The 21,597-nt window shown below is 34.3% G+C and overlaps 1 protein-coding gene across 1 annotated transcript; it reads right to left on the bottom strand.

Moving 5' to 3' along the window:
- Positions 1-2,274: 2,274 nt before the first annotated feature.
- Positions 2,275-19,658, bottom strand: LOC148271628 (gamma-tubulin complex component 3-like; the record flags this gene model as incomplete). Its single annotated transcript, XM_088241137.1, has 11 exons — positions 19,592-19,658; positions 16,629-16,715; positions 16,273-16,457; positions 14,406-14,763; positions 12,412-12,494; positions 11,480-11,606; positions 9,643-9,774; positions 8,711-8,801; positions 7,340-7,491; positions 4,058-4,244; positions 2,275-2,420 (listed from the first exon to the last, which is right to left on the bottom strand). Coding segments are annotated over exons 2-11 (1,543 nt in total), but the record flags the coding sequence as incomplete, so codon positions are not given.
- Positions 19,659-21,597: the final 1,939 nt, after the last annotated feature.

Here is a 21,597-nt window from a genome sequence, read left to right as displayed (position 1 = left end):
TTATATAATTTATGAAAGATGTTGAAGTTCTATAATTGAGAATATATGTAAAGAACGTTAGTTATGCTCACTTAAAAAATGTATGTATTTTATGTATTCTTGTTGAACTTCCAAATAAATTTTAAAAAAAACAAAAAAAAAAAACATTAATTAGATAGAAACAATAATTTTTAAAGGTATTTCTGTTAAAAAATATACTTTAAAGTTTTATGTAAAAAAATATAATTACTTTTAGACTGGCAGATTACGCCATTTCAAATTTAAACTAAACTTAGGTATCTAGGATCTCAATAATGACTCAAAAGTATCAAAATAAAATTTGTGGCAATAATTTTAAGATAATAAATTGAACATGAAAATGGCCGAAGCAAAATTTGAATTTTTGTTTTTGAAAAGAAATTTGGATCTACGATGCAAATGTTGATGGATGCAGAAAACGAGGAAGACCGGATAGACATGGCACGATCAAGTCCATCAAATACTTGAAGATGGACAAGTCAAAAGTAGGAATAATCGGCGTGCGTGCATGAGAAGATGTATGAATGTAGAGGAAGCGAGGTCTGTATGCCAAGATAGAGTGTTATGGCATTCTATCTTCTCTGCCAACCCCTACGGGGAAACGGCGTGATGGTTTGTTGTTGTTGTTGTTGAAAAGAAATACAAGCATTTTAAATCACATACATTTTTGTGACATTTTCCTTTATTTCTAGGTAAATTATGCCTTGGGTAATACTTTAAAAAAAATATAATAATTGAAATATTTTAGTTGAAACTTTTTTTTATAGAATTGAATTCTCCTTTTTTTTAAAAGAAGATAATTCTGGTTGTAATATTTAATTTATAACAACACATATCTTATTTACGTTTTTATGACCTTTATTCCTACCCTTACCAGTACCGAGGTTATAAAAACCTGAATAAGATATTGTTAGAAACTGAATATTTACAACCAGAACTATCATCGTTTTAAAAAAAAAATACAATTCTATAAAAAAAGGTTCATCTCAAATATTTAACAAATTACAACAGGGATGGAGAATACCTCAAATAAGGGAATATGGAAGTCTGAACGTGAACTGTCTATGAACATTCGGACAAACTGAAATATTGTAATGAAACCAACTGGTCCAAGAAGAAGTTTAAAAATTGAAAAATTGTTTTCAGGCGTTGCTTAGTATGTGAAATAATTCAGTCAGATGAATCTCTTCGCAACAATAAAGGTTTCAGCTCTTTGACTTCACTAAAATCAACAGATGGAAGAATTGAAGAAATATGGATGTTCAAACATAGGCAAAATGGTGAATGTTACACAGTGTATAGTGGCCACTTAAACCAGCCAATGACAGGTCATAAGCCCTGTAAATGCCTTGACTTCCATATTCCCCTATTTAAGGTATTCTCCATCCCTGTTGTAATTTGTTAATCTTAATGACCCCCGAGGGGGTGAAATCCAGTCTTTTGTCTATGAACATTTGGACAAACTCAAATATTGTAATCAAATATTTAACTTTATCTAACAATTGTTTTAAAATGGCAAAATCATATGATTTCCTCATGTTGCGTGCATTTTACCAGACTACAGCCTTAAAGACATCTTAACAACATGAGTAATTAAACGAGGCTCGAACAGAGACATGCATATTTTATAGGCCCAAAAATTTTTAGTTATTTTTTTACTGATAATATTTCATTGATTCCAAACTTTCAAAATTTTCCTTCTTTTAAAAAACATGCACTATCCTGGATTCAAACTAAAGATATGAACTCTTTTTTTATGATTTATTTTGTTGCCCTTTAAAAATAAGGAATATTTTTGTGTTTTTTTTTAATATTTTTTTTTCCTTTTTTAAGTACTTTAAAAAAAACCATATTATCTTTTACAGAATATTTAATTTTTTCTTCTTATGTTATACAAAAATATTGTAGCTGTCCATTATTTACTATAGGAGCAAAAATTCATTAACATTTTCTTGTATACCCACGAACAGGCCATGCCTTTGTGGGATTTTTTGTAAATAAATAAATAAAAAAACGCACCCTTTCCCTAGGACGTATGAGCCGCTTCTCATATTTATCAAATATTGCATTGTCATTAAAAATGAGAAATAAAGATATAGACATGCAAACGTTTGCATAACTTGGTGCCATAACTACAACACTGGTCATTGGTGTTATTATTAAATTTATAAAAAACTCAGCCCCCCCCCCCCCTTGTATACGTTAATGTATAATAAAAATAAATAAATATAAGAATTAGCGAGATAAATATTTTACCTGCAGATGGTGGGAAGAGATTCACGTAGAGCCGGTTTAGAGTGTCGGGATCGTGATACTGAGCATTGGTAGCGCGTATGGCCGACTCCAGGACACAGGTGAGGTTCAGCACGTACAGCTGACTAGCCGGCTTGTTCAGTTCGGGCCTGAAAAATACCATTTCATAAACATCAAACGATAAAGTAATTTTGCATTTTTTAAGTAATTATAGTCCTTAAAATTTAGCCTGATTAAAATGACAGCTGTCAAACTCATCATGATCATGTACCGATCAAATCGATTTTATCAGTTTTTTCATGCAAACATGAAACTCTGTTTCCGGAAATTGATATAAAAATGCAAAAACAAGCCTATTATAGTGTGTTGAATACAATTATTCACCAAAAAGTAAGACATTTATACTTTTTCGTGAACATTAATCAAACAAATAATTTTTTTATTCAATCAATTTACATTGATCAATTTGTCCCATCTCTAACGTTTTTGCAGAATGATGTAAGAACGTAGTTAATGATTAGGTTTATTTTAGTTATTTTTAGTTTTAAAGCTGACTTTATATATTTGTGTTGATTTATGTGTCAAGCATTGTATTAAAAAAATAAATTAACATACCAAATACAAATGATTTTTCGTGTGTCAATATAAATCACTCCTTAGACGTTACTACAAAGTTATGTCGTCACTTTTTCTGACAACTGTCATTCTAATCATATTACATTTCAAGGACTATAACGGTATTATTCAAATTATAAAAATTACGTGCATCGGATAAACTTTCTACAGCAGTTTAAAATACGCTTGTAACAGACGCGGCGGATCACTGTCTTCCATAGCAATAGCGCCAGTCACAAGAACTGTATACTGTAGGGGCTGATGTCAAGCAGGGTGGCCGGGCGTAGGCAGGCCCCGGCCGACGAACGATAAGCTCCGGGGGAGGTGTCGCTGCCTAGAGATCCCTCGCGGGGTTGCCAGTGGGCAGCACTGGCCAAAGAGGACTCGAAGTTAAATTTAATTGATTATTTATTTTTTGAAGTTTTTGATTACTGGCTTTACTAATTTCTAATCGTTCTAAATTGTCTAAACGAAAACCATTTTTATTGACATGCAAAATTTCTACACTTGTGTCATGATTAAAATCATGGTTTTCGGATATAAGAAAAAAATATTATTACTCTTATATGTTCTTTGATTCTAACTTTAAATTTACGTGAAGTTTTTCCAAACTTTTTTTTATTTCAAATTCACATAAATTCAAAGAAATTTCACATAAATTTAAAGAAACAAACGCAATTGGCGGGCTGATATGTGACGTGACACTAATCTACCATGGTAAGGTATCCTTTTAGGTAATTTGGGGATTTTTGTAGCACATCTTTGGACTTTTTCCAGTAGCTCAATGTCTTTAGTAAAGTAGGGACTCCATGCCCGATATCCATACTCCAATAAAGGTCTTGTATATTTTAATAAATATCTCTGGAGTAATATTTTGGAATGCCATTTTAATCAAGTAAATTATTGACTTGGCTTTCTTGGCAATAGACATGATGTGAGCTTCCCATAGACATGATTATGTAGAGATTTTTTTAATGCTTTACGGGTTTGAGTTGGACACCACCCGAAAGATAAGTATGCATAGGGTTGTTTTTGCCTATGCGAAGAACGGAACATCTTTCAGTGTTCAGCGAGATTAGCCAGTTTTTAGTACATTCACACGCGTCAAATATCAAACTGTTTTTATATTTTAAAAACAAAACAGGTAGGCGTGCGAGCCGCACCGACTTACTCTAGTAGCGTCATCAACAGCTGCACGAAGTCTCCCTGCGCCAGCAGCAGATAGGCGCGCAGGGCCGCCAGGTGTGCCAGCAGCTTGTGCGGGCCGAGCATCGCGTCCAGCAGACGACGCGACACGCCCAGGTACGCGGAGGCCATAAGCCCCTGCAGCTGAGGCCCGTCAGAGAACAGGAGCTCCACTGGAAATACATAGATTCGAACAATCACAAAAATCAAAGATTTTGTATATTTTTTCGCCAACTACGCAAAGATACAATAATTATAATATTTTTATTTTTTGATGGCCGGCGATAGCTGGCCGTTTTCTGCTAGGCTCATGGTAGGTAATAGGGGACTAATTGTAGACATACATATCGTCGCCGTTCAAGCAAAAGTCACTAACCCTAAAAAATACAGTTTTGAGTTCAATATTCCATTCAAAGTGTAAAGTTATGTGTTTTTACTCTTTCACCGCTAAGCAAAGATTACGTTTGTCGACGCCCGTACGCGGCGGCATATTTTCAAGCGCTAAATATCACGGATGAGATTTTTGAATCGTCTAGTTATAAGAGACAAAGGCATTTATCCGTATAATTTTTAGTTTAGTTATCTTCCCAAATACTTGAACTTCAATAATCAAATAAGTTTTTATGTGTACACAAAGAAATTACAACAATAATCATTCAAATAAAACCGATTTGTAAACAGAGAGCTAGCAGTATACTACAGGTACTCAGTCATGCTTGTGAACGTGTTGATGGAACACAGCGCGGAGATACTTAAGCACAGTAATTATTAGTGTTATACATATTGAACGCATTTGCTTATAATATAACTCAACAAATAAAAATATCGTTTGTTAAAAATTCATTTAATATTATGTCCTAATATTGATTTATTTATTTTTTTAACATCGCATCGGTTCAAATTTCAAGATGGGCGAGGAGCGAAACTCATATTTATGTTGTTTTTATTGTTGAAATAAAAATAATTATAATTATGATTTTAGGATTCTACATATAAAATAATAAAAGTGAATTTATCGTCGGTTAATATCAGAGTTTTCCGTGGCATATATAAAAACAACAATATTTCGAATATCGTTTTCAAAATGAAAGACTATTCTAGCTTACTTTAAAATCTGTCCTTTACAAATCTGCTCATCATTTTCGTCAGTTTAACATATTGAGATATTATGATTATTTTTATTTATTATTACTTTTTAAATAATGTATATTTTTAGAAAAACAAAACACAAAATACAAAATGAGGTTTTTAATGTAATGAATATAGTAGTTTTTATTTAAAGTCGTTATTATTACAAATATAATTCTTACATGTTTTCAGTACAACAGTAACACAAGGTATTCAATAGCGCGATCAACGCACAGTTCTATAGAGATAGCAAAATACGACACTCGAGATACGGCTCGAGGTCATTGCCGAGCGGGAATTTTAAAACTGTTGGGTCATTTTCTCGCCCGCTCTGATTAAAATCTTTTATAATATAAACAAATATAATCCTAGAAGTTATTCAGAGATGTCACTCATCAACAAATGTTCAGGGAATATTTAGATACAAACTTTTTGGCCATCTGTCGTACGCTTATCAAAGTATCAGCCTGTAAAGTCGAAAATGTCTAAAGACAGTTGCCGCGTACGGGGCACGATTTTTCAGACTGTCTAAAGATAGTTCCCGCTGGGATTGGGTTAAGGGACAAAATTCACAAAGGACTCATTTACCACGAAGGACTTACTTGCCAAGAACAAATTAATATATTACTGTATAGATGCCCATGATTCAATTCAATTCAATTTATTTATTTTAGTTTAAACAATACATACATTACAAACTAAAATTTAATACGTACATTTGAATCGGTACACCATATAAAATATTTGGGAATAATTATTGATAAATATTTCAAATGGACAGAACACAGAATATATAACACAAAAAATTAGAAAACTTTCCCATATCTTCAAGTCGATACTTAACATCTTATCCCTAATTAAACTCAAACAACTATATTATATTTTATTTTATTTCATTGGAAAGCCAACAGACATTTATACATTTATAAGAATCAACTATACCACAAATACATATCATAAAGTCCAATTAGAGGCTTCCGCATAATATTGTTATTGTAAATGTTGTCACATAAAAATTATACATACCATAAAATAACTAATCATACAAAACTTATAATATTACTAGAAATGTAAATGTAATACATATTATTCAAAATATATCTACTTTTGAATATTGGTCGCACATTATAACATATAATACAACTATAGTTGACCATACAGTGTGCATTTATTACGTGCCTACATACAGAACTGCACATAACCTGCACAATATAGGCTGCGGGTTCAAGGCGCAAAATCATAACTTGAATTATTTTTGGAAATTTCACTTTTAAAGGAAGTTAAAGATGCGTTATTAATATCAATACAATTTAATTTCTGATTACACATATTGCAGGTTCTATTTACAAATGAATTTTGAAAAGATTTAGTGGAACATTTAGAAATTTTAAAAAGAGATTGGTTTCTGGTCTGCGTTACTGGGACTCTAAAATTAAAAAGTGATAGAATCTTAGGGCAATCTATCATGTTATTCAAAGTTTTATACATAAAAATAGCGTCAGATGTAACTTAATTATAAAACTAAATTATAATTGATGGCATAATAGGATGGGGAGGCACTTATAAATCAATATTAAAACCTCTCGAATCTCCTCAAAAATCTTTTATTAAAATGTTTATCTTAAAAATATAAAACTACATAATTTGTTTATGTTTTTATTATTCATTCTTGTTCTTTTGTTTTCTTCATCAACATTCGTGCTCTTTTTATTAATAAATAAAAACTATGAAAAAATACGCGTTTTCTTGAATACACATAAGATTACGTAAAAATTTGTAGATGTCCCGTTTTGAGCACAAAAATAAATGGTCACATTATGTATACATAATACTTTCAAAAATCTGATTTTTCCTTGGTCTCAAAACTTTCAAACTACTTCTCAAAATGGTGTTTTTTGGATTAGTGACTTTTGCCTGAATGGCAACGATATTATGTATGTGTTTTTTAAAAAAATATATAAAAATTTTTTCTTCAAAAGTAAAAAACTAGATAAAGTAAAAAGAGCTGCAAATTTGTGAGATTTATCTATAGTAGCTGTAAAAAAAATAAACAAATAGAGATCTCAAATGACACTGATTAAATTATGGAAACTTGTACGCCGTGTGCTCTAATAAATAGGTAGATAATGTATACACTTACCGCTACTATTATCCAGAACTTTCTTCAGGTGGTCTCGCTCCGCCAGCGGTCCGCGTTCTCCGCACACCTCCCTCAGGAAGGTGACAGACTTTCCCGCAGCCAGGAGGTGCTGAGCTTGCTCGGAGCTGATGAACGCCGGCCTCATGGATTCCCTGACCAAAAAGTGACCGATTTGACAAAAGCCACAAACAGGAATGAGGACATCTTAGAAATAGTACACCAATGGAGAAGTTCAGGGCAATGAGAAATTAGATATAAAAAATGTTTTCTTATTTGTGGTAAAAATCAGAGCATTGAATTGTACGGAGAGGTTTCTTGAAAATGTATTAAAAAAAAGATTTTAATAATAACAAACTACTTTGAATGACGTCATTAGTTTTTCCGAATCAACCAATGATAGAGTGTTGTGACAGATTTCCGGTTTACGAGAAGCCAACTGACCAATCAGCAGAACTGACTGAAGAAAAAATAGCTGCGTAGGTTTTACCCCGTCCATTTTGTTGCCCGCATTCACTCTCCTTTCAACATCTTTTTCTACTCTTCTTTTCTTGAAAACATGCTTCCCAGATACACAAATTCTTCTACTTGTTCGAGACATTCATTGTTTACATTTATTATGCAGTCAGTAACCTCACTTTCCCTTTCAAATACCATCACTTTTGACTTACTTTCGTTCATCGCCAATTCGCTCTCCGGGCATACATCATCGTTCTTGAGACAATTTTTTGCAAATCCTCCTTGCTGCTTGCTAACAGAACTGCATCATCAGCATACAACAAGCAGCTTACTGAAAAATTATCAATATTCATTCTGTGTCTTCCATACAGTTGTCCATGTATAGATTAAACCACCACGGTGACATTACACATCCCTGTTTCACGCCTTTTGAGATCGCAAACCAAGATGTGAATCCCCCATTAACTCTTACACACGCTGAACTTTCCTCATAAAGAGATGATACTTATGATGCGGAGTGTAAACTTTTTGCATTTCGGTATTCATATTCAGTTTGAATTTGTAATGTGATTAAATTATATCTTTACAAACAAAAGAATAATTTTATCAATATAGATAATCAACAAAATGTTCGGACAGTGATAAACTTCAAACCTCGGTTGAGGGCCAAAAGTAGTATGGAATATTTTTTTAAATAATTTTCACGTTCAATGTGATCCAAAATGCAACTTTTTAGACCCCTTTAACTTTCATGTCTAATAAAATAAAAAACTTCATACATCATCGGCCCACTCTAATGATCAGTGATCAGTAATTTCCCATCACTATTAACATTAGTTTGGCAGCTGTCATTTTAATCAAGCCATATTTTAAGGACTATGACATATTTACTAATCTATTGGCATATGTATTTACCTCACTCTGTACTTGTCATGCCAGAGCCTCTCAATGGATACGCTGGTCCTACCTTCAATGAAGAACTCACTGTGGGGATCATCGATTTCTCCTGTAATAGTTACAAAACTATTATTACATTAAATTTAACAACACAATGTTCTTACCTGTTTTATCAGACCAACAAGAAACAATCGAAAGTAAGCCGGGGCTTGTAAAAACATTTGAAAACAGAATAAGAATCACTCATTCAAAAAGCCAGACAGGGCGTTCTTTAAACCCTGTCACATCCGAAACCACAATATTACATAAAAAACAAATGGTTGCTAACTTCTGCAGCGGAGAAGTGAGGGGAGCGTGGCGCATGGCTTTGATTAACCATAAATTAATTTAAAGATGATAATATTTCAAATCTAACCCGCGCCAACATCCCGAGAGCTACTAGTAGCTATATAGTACTGGACTACGTGACTGACTGAGAGTATATTTTTAATGATATTTGTAATTTATCCCCGATTTCCGATAAAATGCGGCCTCCGTGGTGTAGTGGTCAAGACGCTTGACTCACAAACGGAAGGTTCCGGGTTCGATTCCCGGTGAGAACACAAAAATTAAATGTGATTTTCTCAAGCCTGGGTGTTCTGTGCTGTAATTGGGCCTCCTAAATATAAAATGTCGATTACATCTCGAGTAATTACTCAGGGGATATTTATAATAAATGTATTAAGTGACACCGGTATAAAAAAATGCCTTTTTGTGCCTAATAAGTACTTATTATTTAATTATTTAAGTCGATACGTAAATGTGTAATGGAGGAATACTGAAAATCTAAACCCAACATTTATTATATTTATAAAGATATTATAGTTATTAGACGCAATGTGTACCGGCTACACATCACCGCGCACCGGGGAGGGAGGGTTAAAGAAGGTAGATTGTAAAAAAGTGTTTACCATCCAGTAGCCACCGACAGAGCATCACATACAGCGGGTAGCACACTGTGGAGAGCAACTGGTGGACTAGTGATGTGACGCGAGGATCTCCGTGCCATAGGAACCTGTGTACGCAAGTCACCAGTTCCCCGCCTGCAATCAGTAAGAGAGGTTTAAAGAAACGTTACCTTCCACAATGTTTTGAGCGCGTCCAAATGTTTGCGGACAGGCTGGATTTCCTCCCTGGGGAGTTATTTAGATCTAAAATTGTTGCAACAGAGATGGAAAACATGTTTGAGAAGGGAATACAGAAGTCTAGGTATTTACAGGATCTCTGAACAGTCATTGGCTGGTTTAAGTGGCCACTTTACACACTGTGTAACATTCACCATTCCGCCTAATTTCCTCAACTCTTTCAGCTGTTGACTTTTATTTATTTATTTAATTGACGGACGTATGCAGTCCATTCTAAGGATGGTAAATACAATTTCTTAAAATAAAAACAGATAGTAAACAAATGAAATACAACTAAATAAAATTAAATCAAGGACAAAAAAAATTACTACCTCAAGACAAGATTTGATCTATCTTAGTGATTTTTTAAATCTATAAAGACTTATACCAAAAAAGTCCAGATCTTGTCTCGAGTTTACAATACGACACAATCGGGACATTGGTGCATGCAAGCCATAGTTTGTGCTGAGCTGATCGAGGAACAGCACATTATTATTTCGCAACCGGTGGATCGGAACATTGAATGCCACTTGCTCCAGTAACGATGGTACATCAATTAAGCCAATAAATAAATTAAACATAAATATGGAGTCAATGTTATTTCTATTACTTGTGAAGTAAAAGAGCTGAAACCTTTATCATGTGATTGAGATTCATCCGGCTGAACCAATTCACCTACTAGGCAACGCCTGAAAACAATTTTCCAACTAACGTTAGTTAATTCAACTTAATGTTTGCAGACAGGCTGGATTTCGTTCCCAGAGAGTTATTTAGATCTAAAATTGGGTGAATGTTACAGAGTAATAAATGACTTTTGTATATATAAAAACATAGGAGACCTTAATTTTTGGGATCGCCCCATATAAATACGTTTTATTTTTGTATTTAAAACTGGGGATTAATGCTAGAAGAGTATTAAAAAGCCCATGTTAATTGTTCAGAAGACGAAATTGTTTGTTTCCGTAGTGATTATTCACATAAAATTACCCAAGTCAACAAGAGGATTTCTTTCACTAGTAAAAATATCATTTTTTTGTTGTCTGTGTCTGGGCGGATGAAGAATACAGTTCTGTGTGTGAAATAGAACCAGAATCCTGAACGAATGTATTCGACTCGATGGCTACTCTCGGGTAGATTTTTTAAAGTGTAATATTGATCACCTTACCTTCATGTAACTGATGATCGAAATACGCTGCTATAGTGTTAATTAGTTAGAAATACGGTGCACCAATGAAGTACCCTATGCACCACTTGGTGCGGAAAGGGAAATGTTGTAGCCATCGAGTCAAAGCACTCGCCCAGTGACATACTGATTGTCGAAAGCACTATTCCAGTGACTTACTGCCGACTGTGACTGACTGCCAAAAGCACTACTCCAGTGACTTACTGACTGCCAAAAGCACTCGTCCAGTGACATACTGACTGCTGAAAGCACTATTCTAGTGACTTACTGACTGCCAAAAGCACTACTCCAGTGACTTACTGACTGCCAAAAGCACTCGTCCAGTGACATACTGACTGTTGAAAGCACTATTCCAGTGACTTACTGACTGCCAACAGCACTCATCCAGTGACTTACCGACTGTCGAAAGCAGGGACAGAATTCAAACTGTACATAACTGACCTTTTTTATGTTGCCCCGCGTGGCCTATTATAGCGAGCCACTTGAGCCTCTGGATGGGCTCCAAGGCCCACACGCAGAGCCTGCGCAAGGTCAGGGCCCCCCCGGTGCCCCCGTCACAGCTATTAAGCTAAAATAAATAAAACAACTTTGTTTTAACCACTTATTTTATATTCTTTCTACCGAGCGGTTTCAAAGCTATACAAGCTTCTTTATCAAGGTACAACTAATGAATTGTATTCTATTTTACTTCATCAATGTTTACATAATATTATGCTGTGTATGGAGCTAATAAATCAAGTGTTTTTGCCTTGTAAGGATGGGAAGCGTATTGTGAGATGGATACGAACTTTAAAACTAGACAGGAGTGGACTTAAGGAAATATTGTTTATAAGGTTATTTATTGTTTTTCTCTTATTATGAATCGGAAGATTTTAATTTCGTTATCGATTTTAATAATGGAAAGATTTAAAGATTTAATTAAAGATCGTATCCATCTCACATTACGCTTCCCATCCTTACAAGACAGAAATACTTGATGCACATCAGCCAGACTTTAAAAATCATCAAACTGGTCAAATATTTAAAAAAAATATAAATCATAAAAATTAATGTGTGCATTATTTATCATTTTTCAAAGTAAAAAAAAAAATTCCAACTGTTGTGTAGATTTGATTATTCACACTTTTCATAAAAGTGCTATTGTCTTAGTTTCACTTTCCTATGGCTGGCTGCTTTCTGCATAACTATGTTCAATTGGTCAATTGTGAAACTAGAGTTGCAGGTTCAATTTCTGCTAATTGCAAGAAAAAAAAACTTTTTTTTTGTCTCAATTGGCCAGGGTGTTGTGGTGTTTTTTTCATAACTCCCTTCAATATCGTCTCTTTCCCACCTGCTTTGGTAATAAGAAAAAAAAAATAGAATAACAAAGAAACCTGTGATTGAAGAATTGCGGCTGATCGATAGTACTCCGTAAGCTCGTTTCGGAAGGCTGATACGAGCCCTTCTCCAACCAAACCTACAAGAAGCATAATATGAATAAGGAGATATAAATTAATATTATACAAGTCGATAGTGCAGTTCATATCATAAGTAATGAGAAAATGTTAAAAAAGGCTTTAAAAAATGGATAGTGGAGCTAGGTAGAAGTAAAATGGATTGTCTCATTCGCCCATACCAATACTGAATCGACTGCTCCACAACTGTACAGCTTATGTTAGGTTTTTGTTGTTTTCATTGTGTGTTTTGTAATATAAATAATATAGATGTACATAAATACCTTGTTTTTAAAACTGTCTGAATATTTGATAATTATGTTTGTTTTTTAAGTTAATCTTCTTTGTTTATTCTCAAATGTAATTTCTAAAAACCAAAATATTAAGTGTCCTCGGCACGGGAAACCCCAGTGAGGTCACATTATTTTTATTATTAATTATAGTTTGTAAGCGAAAAATATGAATAAATAAATAAAAATATCGGACGGAATTAGAAAAATTTATTGTATTTTCAAAAGTATTTATTGCTCAACTGTTCGCCTTTTTCTAGAATATGCCTCCTTGGTCTGGTCTCCATTCTATGTCAATTGCATAAATCACATTGAATCAGTCCAACATCACAAGCTTCGAAAAGTAGTGTGGATGCTTGGACTAGAGAGAGGTAACTATTCATAAGCTGATTTAGAGTCAATGTTAAATATTTCTAGTCTACAAACACGTAGAACTAGTATTGACGTCTATTAAAAAAGTATCGAACTATAATTTTTATTGGAAAAACAAATAACGCTTTGGGGGCGGAGCTTAGATGACCATCTGTAGGTATATCTAGTGCGTATGCTCAATTTTTTTCACGACCACAGCGCCACTCAGTCGCCGCCACGCCGTTGAAGAGTGAGCACGAGTATGCTATTGTCGTCGGATTTTAGTTTTAACAAAAGAAGAGAAAAAGATGAACAACGTAACTGAATCATTGAATCAGTCCAACATCGCTCGCTTCAAAAAGTAGCGTGCATGCTTGGACTAGAGAGAGGTAATTATTCTTATGCTGATATAGAGTCAATGTTCAATATTTCTAGTCTACAAAAACATAGAACTAATACTGATTCCATATATATGTTCGGCATACTAAATGGAATAATCGATGTTCCATCATTACTGGACAAGTAAAATCCAATATTCCGACTCATAGGTTGAGAAACAATGAAGTACTATTCATCGATCAGCATAGAACAGACTATGGCCTTAATTCTCCAATGACCCGTCTTTGTCGTATTGTTAACTCGAGACAAGATCTGGACTTTTTTGGCTTAAGTTTACAACGATTTAAACGAGCACTAAATAAATAGTCCAGATCTTGTCTTAATGTCTCTTATGTTTGTCAATGCTACTTTTTTTAATGTTTTAAACTATTCTTTTACTGTAATATTTAAACCCTATAAATTGTATACATGGACAATGTCCGTTAATAAATAAATAAATACATACACAAATTCTTCTACATGTTCGAGACATTCGTTGTTTACATTTATTATGCAGTCAGTAACCTCACTTCCCCTTTCATATACCATCACTTTTGACTTAGGTTTGTTCATCGGCAATTCGCTCTCCAGGCATACATCATATATTCTAGAGACTATTTTTTGCAAATCCTCGTTGCTGCTTGCTAACAGAACTGCATCATCAGCATACAACAAGCAGCTTACTGAAAAATTGTCAATATTTGCTCCAATACCCATACATTCTATGTCTTCCATACAGTTCTGAAGATCTGGACTTATCTGGTTTAAGTTTACAACTATTTAAATGAGCACTAAATCCGTGAAAGGAAGTTTTTTTTTATTTATTTTTGGTTCTACTTCACTCACGGAACTGCATTCTTCTTCCGCCTGGACACGGATAGACTCGCATTAGGATCGGGACCGTTGAATACTCACCGATGGGCATGCAGCCGGAGGACGGGTCCATGTACCGGGTGATGTTATGGTGCAGGAAGCCGAGCTCGGCCACGCGGGCGGCCAGCAGCGCCGCGCCGCCCGCGCGCCCCGCGTCCGGCCCGCCCGGCCCGCCGGCGCCCACCGCCGCGTACAGCGCCCCCTGCACCGCCGCGCGCTCGCCGCCGGGCGGGGCGGCCGCGGCGGGGCGCGCGGCGGCCGCGGGGAGGGGGGGGAGGGCGGGCAGCGGCGGCGCCGCCGTCCACGGCGCGGGGGCGGCGGGGACGGGCGGCGGGGGGGAGCACGACAGGGCCCAGAAGAGTTGGAGGATAGCACAGCGCTTGTTCATGCTGTGGTGACACTGGGAATAAAACTCGACGGTTAGGTTGGGTACCCATGGCTGACACTCTGATTGCCAGCGTTGCAGAATGGAGTGGAGGGTTGGACACTCAAAGTCAACGATGAACAAAATTGAGGCCTTTGAACTATTTTTTATCCGATATAAACAATGGTTAACAATAAAAATAATGTGCCCTCCAACAATGTTTGAGTATGTTCAAATGCTTGCAGACTGGCTGGATTTCCTCCCTAGGGAGTTATTCATCTTTAAATTTAATTACGAGGAAAACAAAAAACAAACCGACACGAGCGTTAACTTAGAGATTGATTGATGACGCATTGATTTATGACTGCGATAACTTAAGCATATTTATTATTTAAATTTATTACAACAGAGAGTGAGAACATTTTGGAGAAGGGAATACAGAAGTCTAGGCATTTACAGGGCTTATGACCTGTCAATGGCTGGTTTAAGTGGCCACTTTACACACTGTGTAACGTTCACCATTCTGCCCATGTTTAAACATCCACATTTCCTAACTCTTCCATCTGTTGACTTTTGTGAAGTAAAGGAGCTGAAACCTTTATCATGAGGGTGAGATTCATCCGGCTGAACCAAATCACCCACTAGAATGGTGAATGTTAATAAGTGGCCACTCAAACCACGTGTAGGTGTACATTAATTTAATATTAACATAAATACGTAGTGTTTAAAACTGTCTGAACATTTTGTTAATTATTTCTGTTTATTAAGTTAGCTTTCAACAATGTTTTGAGTATGTCCATTTGGACATTTGACAAGCATTTGCTTGCAGACCAGCCAATGACAGGTCATAAGCCCTGTAAATGCCTAGACTCCCATATTCCCTTCTCAAAAATGTTTTCCTTCTCTGTTGTAACAAATTTAATATTCTATGTTTATCTCAAATGTAAAAATATTTTTAAAAAAAAAGTATATTGTTAAGTGTCCTCGGCACGGGTTACCCCAGTGAGGTCACATTATTTTTATTATTAATTATAGTTTATGATAGAAAAAATATGAATAAATAATGGAAAGTGGAAGTAGGTTATAGATTTTAATTGAGTAATACTCAAAATCCCTTTGTCCAAAAGTGGTATTAGATCGTATTTGTTCAAGTTGTCTTTATGTCTATGGCTTAGGAGAAGTATGTTGCGAATCTCATGGACTGATCGTGTCTCCAATTAAGCGGTTTTAAGCATCATAAATAAAGAAAGGGATTTAGCGACCACTATCAAAAGTAGAAAAGCCTTATATTTTGGTCACATATATTGCAACTTACTGTGGAAGGAAAAAGAGCGTCATGGCTCAGAAATATTAGACAGTGATTCGATGTCAGATGCAGCAGCGGTGATGAGACTAGCCCAGGATCGTGACGAGTTAAGAATGATGGTCGCCAACCCCCGGGAGGAACGGCAAAGAAAGACGAAGAAGACACCATATGAATTGGTAAAAATAATAAGATTTTACAACATTTATTGGAACAAGTAAAGCATAAGTCTCGAGATAAACCTGTGTCGTCAGCAGGCCGTAGTAGTGTGAGAAGGAGTCAGCCTGGCGTTGCGAGTGAGTCTGCAGCAGCCGCTCCCGGATCCTCCTGCAGAGCTGGTCCTCACTGCCCCCCGCAGCCGGGCCCCCGCCAGCCCCTGCGGCCGATATGCTCGCCACAGACATGCGGAATGCCGCCTCGGCCACATCTTAACAGACAAAACATTGACTTTTTTTACTTAAGCCCCTTTTCCCGCACATGGAAGATATGGGAACCTGCTAATGAGTTGTATGCTTACAATTCAGCGGGACTTTTTATAAATTTCTGTAGTGAGTTATTGGTTTTGTTGGGGCAAAGGTTGTATGAGATTTTATGATACCTTTTGATGGGCTCAGCTGAATACATAGCTTCCTGAGGCAGTTGGATATTTCAGTCACAGAATCACTACTGCTGCCACTCATATTAGCTAAAAAACACAAATAGAATATCAGTATTCGTTTTTTTTTTTTTTCAGTCTTTATTCAATAAAATATACACATTATTACAATATCAATACTTTATAAAGAAAACAAAGTATTAAAATATATTTTGTCCCAATAAACTATTCAATAATAATATTTTGAGTTTGTCCAAATTTTTGTAGACAAGGACTGGATTCAACTCCCTGGGGAGCTGTTTATATTAACATATTACAACAGAGATGAAGAACATTTAAGAAAAGTTAATATAGAAGTCTAGGCATCTACAGGGCTTACGACCTGTCAATGGCTGGTTTAAGTGGCCACTGTACACACTGTGTAACATTCACCATTCTGCCTATATTTGAACATCTATATTCCTTCAATTCTTTCACCTGTTGATGTTTGTGAAGTTAAAGAGCTGAAACCTTTATTTATGCGGGTGAGATTCATCTAATTGAATTATTTCACCTACATACTAGGCAACGCCTGAAAATGTTATTTTTTCAATTTCTATACTTCTTCATGCCAGGGAGTTGAATCCAGTCCTTGTCTACAAAAATTTGGACAAACTCAAAATATTGTTGATAAATTACCTGGTCCATGAAGAAGTATAGAAATTGAAAAAATAACATTTTCAGGCGTTGCCTAGTATGTATGTGAAATAATTCAATTAGATGAATCTCACCCGCATAAATAAAGGTTTCAGCTCTTTAACTTCACAAACATCAACAGGTGAAAGAATTGAAGGAATACAGATGTTCAAATATAGGCAGAATGGTGAATGTTACACAGTGTGTACAGTGGCCACTTAAACCAGCCATTGACAGGTCATAAGCCCTGTAGATGCCTAGACTTCTATATTAACTTTTCTTAAATGTTCTTCATCTCTGTTGTAATATGTTAATATTCAATAATAGTTTGTCATCGACATTAGACATTAGTTTTAATAATTAATCAAATAAAAGAGTACAGACATAATACTGTATATGTATAAAATAATAAACATAAAATAAAATAATGAACAGATAAAAATAGTTTAAAGAAATTTTTAAAAAAATAAAGTAAGAAAATAGAGTAAAATAATACAATTAAAATTAAAGAATAGCAATTTACTTGAATATATTTTAAATAAAAGAAAAAAATTAAACACATATATAAAAAGTGTGTGTTCATAAATGTGATCAAAACAAGATAAAAATTAAAACAAAGTAAATCAAAAATTTCAATTCATATCTACAGAAAAAATAAAAATAGTAAGAAAATTAAAAGTACCTATTAAAATTCATTGAGATCTAAAAAATGTTAATAAAACAAGAAAGAAATAAAAGAAAAGGTTAACCTAAGAAAATAACAAAAATGTATTCAATGAGAGATAAAAAAATGTTTTAAATAAATAATAAATCAATATAGGAACGTTCTGTCTACTAACCACTTACGTAATAAAAACATAATCATTGATCCAAAACATGATCATCAGGTTTTAAGGAAAACAACAAAAAAAGGATACAAATTTTCGAAAAAGGAATGCTTCATAACTGGCATCAAATGATCTTTGTTTAAATAGTAAATAAAAATAATTCATATTTTATAAATACTAATAATAATATTCGACTGGGGTTAGAGCTGTCAGTAGGGGTAGCAGTGAGTCACATCTCGCTGGAGGGTGTGATTCTATAAAATGCTGCAAACGCCCAGTTGCATTCCACCGGCAAGACTTCTGACTAGTCCAACTCGTTAGTGCCACGTATTGGGAAAAAAATAATACCCCAGGGTGACAAAATCAATATTGATAATTTGAATATAAATTATGTGGACGAAATAAAGTATCTCGGGGTCTACTTGGATAGATATTTCAATTTTAAAAAACATACTCAATATGTAACTTGTGGGACACTGAGTTCATGTATTTCAAAAATAGGTTTTGAATTAATTTAAAATATATTTTTACATTAAAGCACGGAAAAAACTAACATAAATATATTTTTTTAAAACTACTTCCTTGAACAGACAATCGTCGCATTTTTGACACTGAGGTATAATTATAGATGATGCTTCATGAAACGATAATTTGAAATTATGTTCTGAAAAAGTGATTATTGTCACATGAACATTGCCGTGAAAAAGACTAACTGTCCATGTCAGTTTACTGTGAATTCAAAGCTGTATGTCTTGCCATCGTACGCTCCTTCACATTTATCGACTACAAGTTAATTTCCGGAACCTACGTTAAATGGAACACGAGACTGGTGCTTAGTGCTGTACCTAGTGTATCAATGATTTTTTACTGGTTTTATATTCTGGTTCTGCTTCACACACTAATTATTAGTAACTGCATATTTGATTAAAGTCTCAAAACACACATAATTTAAGAAATATTCAGTAATTTACTATAACACTGGATTATACAAATAAGATACAAAATACTTAGTTCCGCTTGGCTGACATTTATTTTTAGGAGTGCCATTTGCTTCCAAAACAAAGGAACATCGCATCACTGACCTTGATTTCTATAATACGAGATGATTCCGCATGTAAATACATTATGATTTTTACTAAAACATTAAACCGATTTGTGATTCGGCGTATTAGGTTAAATTAAATCCCAAGTCAGATATTAATTCATAAATTTCAAATTCCTTACATTTTCAACAAACAGCTTTGGTTTCAAAACAAATTCATGATCGATCGGAAGATTGTAAATTACAATAAATCTTAGAGAAAGCGATAAACTTCATAAGAAAAAAAACTCAAATTTATAAGGATACGAACTGTCAAATGAATCATCCATTCAAACACATTAAATTGAGGTTTTTAACGCATGATTCACAACAAAAATTGTAAAATGAATGCATAAAATACTTAAATGTGAAATAAAACTAACGGCATTTGAAGATATAACATTCAATTCCCTCCAAAATTATAAAGAAAAACAACACTCGCGACGTTCGGCTGTCACAATTTGAATAATGTCATAGATTCATTTGATTGTGCATTAGCTCAAATCTATGGAGTTTTATAGCAATTTATAGATTCAGCCTAGTACAAAAATACTTTGGTACTTACTTACGAATGAATTTAATATTGTTTATTAACTTCATTTTTTTTTTTACCTAAGCAAACCAAGGGGCCCAATTTCGGCGCTTATTATCATTGTACGTAATCGCGTTATGGTGATATCATCGAGAATCATTACGAAAAACATTGATAATCCCGCAGGCGTAAAAGCGTTTTTTTTTAAATTTACTTCCCTAGACTATTATTAACTTTTGCCTTCATATTACAAACGTATCAAGTTACTTTGTAAGTAGCATACTGATGCTGTGCACACCAAATTGAAGACCTTGTAAAAGTAGCAAACAAAGACATTTTTTTCATTTCCTATTAGATTTTTTTCATTAATATTTCAGTGCTAGAGAACAGCGTTGTTATAATATTCATTTTGTTTCGCTACAAAGTCTAGAGAATTTTCGGTAGGACACTTTTTTTAAAAACGAGTTATTATTTTATTTTAACATTTCATATAAGGTATGAAATATACGGGTATTTTTTTATTTTTTTTATTTTTAAATTGAAGGTCTTTCTTGTTAAGTCTTAAAAGACTGTGATAAATTATTCATTTGCGCTAGGTTATGTTATATCGTGTTAACAAGCAAAATACTGTGTATTCTAAAGTTCAAATATTTGAAAAGAAAACATCAAGACATACTGCCTAATAATTCCTTTTCCACCATTTGTAAAAATAAACATGTTATTAAGCCCTGCTATAGCAACAAAAAAAAACATAATTACGCCGGTCATTTTACATGCGTGCATCCCCTTATCACTGTCAATAACTTAATGAATTTATATCACACAAACACCGGCCACAGAAAAGCGTATCTATCTTCCTTGTTATGAGTTTTACCTTCGAGCTCTCTCTTATAAATTTATTGCTGTATTTGCACATTCATATTCTTCGCATGGCAAGAATAAATATTTTTTGTATTAAAATCTAGCATAGTTACATAAATTTTACTTTCTAAATCCGGTGTGAAAATGTTTATTTTAAGATAACAAAAATGCAACTTCATCATTTATAAAAAGAAGAGAGATATACCAAGTCTTGGATCGTATGTAGACTAGTATAACACCACAGACACACAAGAGTTTATAATGGTTTTGGTTTTATGATTTTCTATTGTAGTCCATGCCATTATTTTTGGTCCACGAGGCTAGGGCATGACATATCACAGTCAATAACCACTGTTAAAACACTATTCATGGTGTCGTTCTTGCCAGGAATCAAACCCTTGATCTCAAGCATGGTAGATGAAAATCCCTACCATTTTGCTACGAGGACTTCGTTTACTTTTCAAGAAGATCTACTCTAATTTTCTTTGATTTTTATCTGAAAGCAGCCATTGAGTCAAAAATACTGGATCGGGATTCTTATTTCATTTTATAATTTTAGACACAGAACCGCATTCTTTCAGAGTATATACATCTGTATACTCTAAGATTCTTCACCCGCTTTTATGCATACAACTCATTACATTATGTCGTTTTTGTGTCAGTGTCCGCCTAGTAGTGTTTTTGTTTAGGCATTTCATTGCTGTGTAATTGTTCTTTATTTTTTAAACACTCTGTTTTACCCTTTATGTATATTGTAAAAATAACAAAAAATTATAATAATAAATAAAATTAAAAAAATGGTTATCTGAAAAACAATGTTTAGTTTTTAGTTTAACAACAAACATATAATGGGCGGATTTGACATGCGCTTGCAATTCTCGGCTTGTAAACTGTAGCTAACTTCGTAATTGATAATCATAGAATGGATTTTGTCGTATTGTTACTCTAAGGGATGGCTCGATGGGAACCAAGTGTTCAAACCTTACTAAAAGTATA

Source organism: Micrasema longulum, unplaced genomic scaffold (assembly GCF_059751315.1).
Source record: "Micrasema longulum isolate JH-2025_06_02 unplaced genomic scaffold, ASM5975131v1 h1tg002760l, whole genome shotgun sequence".
Taxonomy (NCBI): Eukaryota; Metazoa; Arthropoda; class Insecta; order Trichoptera; family Brachycentridae; genus Micrasema; species Micrasema longulum.
Note: the sequence above shows the minus strand (reverse complement) of the source record. Positions and strands in the feature narration are given on the sequence as shown.